General features: G+C 44.1%; 2 protein-coding genes across 2 annotated transcripts in view; one reads left to right on the top strand and one right to left on the bottom strand.

The window, feature by feature from the left end:
• Positions 1-864: 864 nt before the first annotated feature.
• Positions 865-3301, bottom strand: PIGM (phosphatidylinositol glycan anchor biosynthesis class M). The gene has a single exon (XM_082406269.1). The coding sequence runs from the start codon at positions 2815-2817 to the stop codon at positions 1546-1548; it is 1272 nt and encodes a 423-aa protein (XP_082262395.1). The 5' UTR covers positions 2818-3301; the 3' UTR covers positions 865-1545.
• Positions 2556-6000, top strand: part of KCNJ9 (potassium inwardly rectifying channel subfamily J member 9) — a 55909-nt gene continuing 52464 nt past the window's right edge. Inside the window, exon 1 of the mRNA XM_082406118.1 lies at positions 2556-2610. The gene's annotated coding sequence lies outside the window, so the exon portion shown is untranslated. The remainder of the gene's footprint in view (positions 2611-6000) is intronic.

Genomic DNA, 6000 nt, shown 5'->3' with positions numbered 1-6000 from the left:
GATAATATCTAATGTGGGATATGAAACAAGATGTTATAAGAAAGGTCACCGTCCTCAACAATTAATTGTCTCTGCTATTTTCACCCTAACAGCAACCCATGCAAAGCCACCCATTCATCCCTTCTTTCTAATAGTGGGTCGCAAAAGGTATCGATCTAAGAAGTGCTGCCAGTAATAGCTTTCTTAATTATGACCTGCCAACAGACATCCTATTCTCAGAGGCTTTTTAGGCCTGAACTGACATGAAATATACTACTTCTCCGGAGGTTTTTGTTTTTCTTTTTAACTGTGAAAGAACAATGTTGTTAAATTACTCATCTTTTAATATCAAAATCATAAACTCAAACTCACTCATTGCTAATGCATTTTAGAGCGTTAGGGAGTCGCCACCTAGATAGGCTATTTTTTTCTTAATTTTTTTTTAGCTTGCTTGTTTGAAACTCACAAAGCATTTTTTCCTAGAAATATTATAGTAATAAGGTAAATGGATCTGGCCACCAAAGCCTCATTTCCACAATCTCTCCCTCAATTTCCTGGTCTAAAAGACTAATGGCTATTAGGATGCTTCTTATGCTTTCCAGGAGCCTCCCATGCAGGCCTCCATTCCTATCATGGAATTTTCACAAGTAACGTATTTGTAAGCTGGGAAATGCCTTATTAACAATTTAATATTTTACCACCTAAAACCTACTAATCATTTTTACAACACTTATAACACTTGATTAACTTAAGCTCTAAATGAAATATGTTTTTTAGCAATCAGCAAATTAAAGGGGTAAAAGAGAGTTCTAAAATGTCCTTACAGTGTGTGACCTCAAACATATAAAGCAAGATGCTATTTTAAAATATGCTGAAAAGTTTAAAGATGGATGAATTTAAATTTAATCCTTTTTATAAAAAACCAAACAGCAGTCTATTACCACTGGGACTAAGCACTGAAAAACTAAGTTCTAAAACAAATACATGAAACATGACAATTTAAATTCTTTGGATTCTTTATCTTCTAAGCCCCCACTTTTAATACAGAATTAACTTTCCCAACCTAAGCACAGCATCATTACTTAACACTTCATACCTAAAAGCTGTACTTTAGGAACATTTTATGAGTTTTCAGTTATCAAGAAAGCTTCAGAACGAAAAAGTGGGAGTTAAAAGATAAGACAGCTTCAGACAGTACCACAGTATAAATACTGGGACAAATACTGGCTTAGACTTTATGTTTTTTGACTTTATGTTTCCTCTATTTTCTACGAAAACCTTTTAGCATCTGATAATTTCATCAGCCCTTCTGTTTTCAAACTAGTAACCTTTACTTCCCATCATGTCCCTGATAAATAAGTCCTGAGATTTCCTAAAGGGTGGACCTCAGTTACTGAGTCCCCTTTATAAGGCAAACGTTCATTTAAATTTGTTGGAATAGGGCCTTATGCTCTAAACTGAAGTTTCACTAGAGTGCTTAGGATGTTCAAAAAAATTCTTTCCAAAGCTCTCTTTGGTCCATTCAGAACAATCAGAATGGAAGTTGCAGAAGAACTGGAGCATCTATCAGTCATATTTGGTTCTGTCTGTCAGGGGTTCCTCCTTGTAATGGGAAATGATTTGAATGAGGATGGAACAGTTGATAAGGAGGAAGAACAAACCAGCTAACCAGATAAACAGAAAGGTGTTCTTTCCTTGAAACTCAAGAACATAAGCAGGAGCCAGCCATAAGGCCTGCCCTATGAACCATAACGTCAGGAGAACCACAGCTCTTCTCCAAGGCATTCTCACTAGTGGCATCACAAGGGGCAGGAGGCAGAGGTACCAAAGAAAGTACTGGGAGGTGCAGACTTTGTTAAATGTCACAAAAATAGACGTATGAAGAAAACAACAAAAGGCAAGGTCTCTGTAATAAGCGAAAGACACTGCTGAAAGCAAGACGAATTGTGGCAGGAATGCGGCAATTCCCAGGGAAAAACTCCACTTGCTCTCTGCGGTCAAATACAGCATGTAGAAGTATGGAGAGAAGTTGTGACGGATATCCCGCCTGGTCAGGTGATACAGGTAGGTGTGCTCCAAAAACTCCCAACCATATTTGTAGTAAAAACCGAAGCTCAGGGCAAAAAACGTGAGTCCAGCAACGGCTACGAAGAGCAGCACAGCCCGATTACACAGCCTCTTCAGGAATTCATACAGACGAGCCTGGGAAGAATACCGGGATTGACGGAGGCCTTCGTCACTGTCGCGTTCCGGAAGCAAGTGGAGTGCTATGGGAAGGATATAGGTCGCCGGATACATCTTCAAATGCACTGCGAAACCATAGAATACAGCGGCACACGCGACGAGCCTTTTTTCTATTAGGTACAGGGTCATAAGCACCAGGGAGGAGACGATTGAGTCCGCATTGCCTCGGCTGGACACGGCCATAGGTAGGGGGTTAAGAAGCCAAAAGACACAGTAACCGCAAGCCTGGTGGCGACCCAGCCCCCTAAGAAGCAGTAGCCGGTATAAGAGGAAGGCGGTGAGGAGGTCGAAGCTGACGAAGAGAAACTTTCCAAAGAGCTCATTGACATAGATGTTGGGCGTGAGGAGCCACCCCAGCAGCGGAGTGTAACGGTACGTCGCCCTCAGGTAAGGGGAGCGCCCTTCCGTGACGAAACGCGCGGCGTCGGTGAAGACCTGGTAGTCGATGTCTGTATACCTCACGAGCAGGGTCCGGTCCTGGAAGAGCCCATAGAAAACCAGGGCCACTCGGGCAAGCAAGGCCACACCAAATACCCCGGCGGGGGGCACCCACAGATTCAGGAACCACTCTCCCCAGTGCGTGGTCGGGCTCATGACCTGACTGCACCACAGCAGCTCAGTCGCCAGCTCTAAACTGCCTTGGCAGTTCCTTGGCCGGCACTACTCCTACCAGCTAGACTGCCGACCGAAACAACTGCGGGACGACAACTTCCGGCAGGAAGGCCCGCCCCCGTCCTGTTTCCGGTCGCACGCCAGGCGCTGGGTTCTCAGTGGCCCCAGCGGGAGAATTACCTTCTTTCTGGACAGGCTGTCTCGCGTCCTCTCCTCCTCCGGCGGGGGCGGGGTTTCCGGTCCGGCGACTTCAGTTTGCCCGGAAGGCCGGCGCTGGGAGGTATTTTTACAGAGCCGGGCGAGTGTTATTTGTGGGTGACCCCGTACTTCCCCCGCCTCAACTCCAGTTGATGGAGACTGACCCCTGAAGCGGAGCGAGCTTCGAGCTTCATCCCTCAGGCCTGGGCCGGTGACCCGAGAGTGAAAAAAAATAGGAGTGAAGGAAAAATAAACCTGTGATGGTTTCTCATGCTTTACCTCGCCAGCTCGTGGGTAATACCGAGGGGGTTTGTGGGCTCGGGGGGGGGCCGAGCTAGGATGAATTGAAGGGGGCCCAGAGTGTGTGCGATATTTGGGACATACTTGTATTTTGAAATTATTAGTTGTTTATCTAAATTTGAATTTAACTGGGCATCCTGTATTTTATCCGGCAAACCTTGGTGGAGGGATGGGAAGGGAGGACAGGAAGCTTCGTAGGGTTCCTAAATTCTATCACGCCCTCATGCCTCAGTGTCATTGCACTTGCTATTCTTTCTGTCAACGTTGCCTTCCCCTCAGCAGTCACTACTTAACCCTTCAGGCCCCGGTTCAAGTGTTAACTCCTAAAAGCATATCCTGGCTCTCAGCTCACTTTTTCATCATGCACTGCGATTTAGATGCCTTTCTGCTAACTGAGGGTAGACGAACAGAGGCCAAAGGGCTCTAAGCTCTAGAAAGTCACTCACACAGAAGCCCCTGCCCCTCTATGTAAATATAGAGTCCTGTCCATTGCCTGCCCTCCCATTGCTCCAAAATTCCCTTTGGGAATGACCATCCCTATAGTATAGCATTTGTCAGTGATAACTTTTTTGTTTCATTTTCCTAGTTTTCTGTCAGGACATTTTGAGTTCTTTGAGAACAGAGATTATCTTGTTCTTTTCTGTACCTCAGTATATAACACATTACCAGACACAGTAGGCATTCTGTACAAGTTGAATTGATTTTTGAGGTTCCTCTTACCAGGATACCTCTGGAGTGGCATCTTTGGGGTGCTCCCAACTCCCAGTCCTTTCCTCTTTCAAATATCCTTTATCTATTTCAAGTTCTTCCCCCTTCACGCATCCCACTCCAACCTTACTCCCATGAATTTCTCACCAAGGACTCTAACCCATTAGCTCTTTCCCTTCTGGGCACTTATTGAACTTACAGTCTGCAATTCAGAATTTCATAATTTATTTTAGATTGTATTCATAACCCTTTCAATGAGATTGTAGGGTTTTTGAGGTTAGGGGTTATATCTTATCCTTAATTTTTTTAAATTACTCATAATTTATTGCAGTCTTAGGCACATGGTACATGTTCAGTAACTGCTGACTTACTTGATTTTACAGATTGATCCTGCTTCCTCGGGGACGTCTTCTAAACTAGCATCTACTAGAGTAGGTGACTCCATCCAGTCTGAACATGCAGCTCCCAGGACTACCCTCCATTCATCCATCATACAATTTACATTTATCCTTTGTATGAACCAAGTTAATCTCACACATTCCATATTCATATTCTGATATCTCTTTGTCTTTATCTGTACCTTGGTATAAGTATATGCCTTATGTTGATAATTACTTTTAACCATTTTTTTTGCAGTACAGTAGCCATATATACAATGGCAGCACATCACCATTCAAATAATGATGATGATGATTTCTTTTTTTTTTAAACGCTATTCTCATATTTAGAAATCAAATCTTAAAGATTCATGAAAGCTGTAGGTTTTTTTTAAAAATTTACTTTATTTATTTATTTATGGCTGTGTTGGGTCGTTGTTGCGCACAGGCTTTCGCCAGTTGCGGTGAGCGGGGGCTACTCTTCATTGTGGTGCGCGGGCTTCTCATTGCGGTGGCTTCTCTTGTTGCGGAGCAGGGGCTCTAGGCACGAGGGCTTCAGTAGTTGTGGCTCGTGGGCTCTAGAGCGCAGGCTCAGTAGTTGTGGCGCACGGGCTTAGTTGCTCCGTGGCATGTGGGATCTTCCTGGACCAGGGCTCGAACCCGTGTCCCCTGCGTTAGCAGGCGGATTCTTTTTTTTTTTTTTTTTTAATAACCCAAGACTATTGGATATCCTCTTGGGTCTTGCTAAGATTTCATTGTACTTGCTTTTCTTTTTTTTTTTTTAATTTTATTTATTTATTTGTTTGTTTGTTTATTTATTTATTTATTTATGGCTGTGTTGGATCTTCGTTTCTGTGCGAGGGCTTTCTCTAGTTGTGGCAAGCGGGGGCCACTCTTCGTCGCGGTGCGCGGGCCTCTCACTATCGCGGCCTCTCTTGTTGCGGAGCACAGGCTCCAGACGCGCAGGCTCAGTAACTGTGGCTCACGGGCCCATTTGCTCCGCGGCATGTGGGATCCTCCCGGACCAGGGCTCGAACCCGTGTCCCCTGCACTGGCAGGCAGATTCTCAACCACTGCGCCACCAGGGAAGCCCAAGCAGGCGGATTCTTAACCACTGTGCCACCAGGGAAGTCCGTGATGATGATTTCTAATAGCCAGCTTTGTTGAGAACTTATTTGCAGTGTGTCAGTCAGTGTGCTAAATACTTACCATGTAAGGTAGATATTCCCACCTTCACAAATGAAGAAATCAAAGCTTATGGAGATTAAGTAATTTTCCTAAGTCATATAGTCAACTAGTGGCAGAGCTGGAACTCAAAAGCAGGTCTGTCTGGCCCAGAGTATTCTTAACTACTATGTGGCTAACCTGCAAATAAAATGTTGATGATGAATTCCAATTTCCCTCTCTGCTCCTCTCATTGATCTCTTGTTTGAATCATTCTGATATTTTCTGTCACTGTAATTCTATATATTTATTCTTTTCTTCTGCCAGTGATAGATAAGTGAGGGTTAATCCCAGAAGGTAGAGGATATGGGAGGTAGCTGTCAGAAGATTAATTAAGTGAGGGTTCCTCTGGTTGGGT

This window comes from Balaenoptera borealis, assembly GCF_965194805.1.
Source record: "Balaenoptera borealis genome assembly, chromosome: 1".
In the NCBI taxonomy this organism is placed as follows: domain Eukaryota; kingdom Metazoa; phylum Chordata; class Mammalia; order Artiodactyla; family Balaenopteridae; genus Balaenoptera; species Balaenoptera borealis.
Note: the sequence above shows the minus strand (reverse complement) of the source record. Positions and strands in the feature narration are given on the sequence as shown.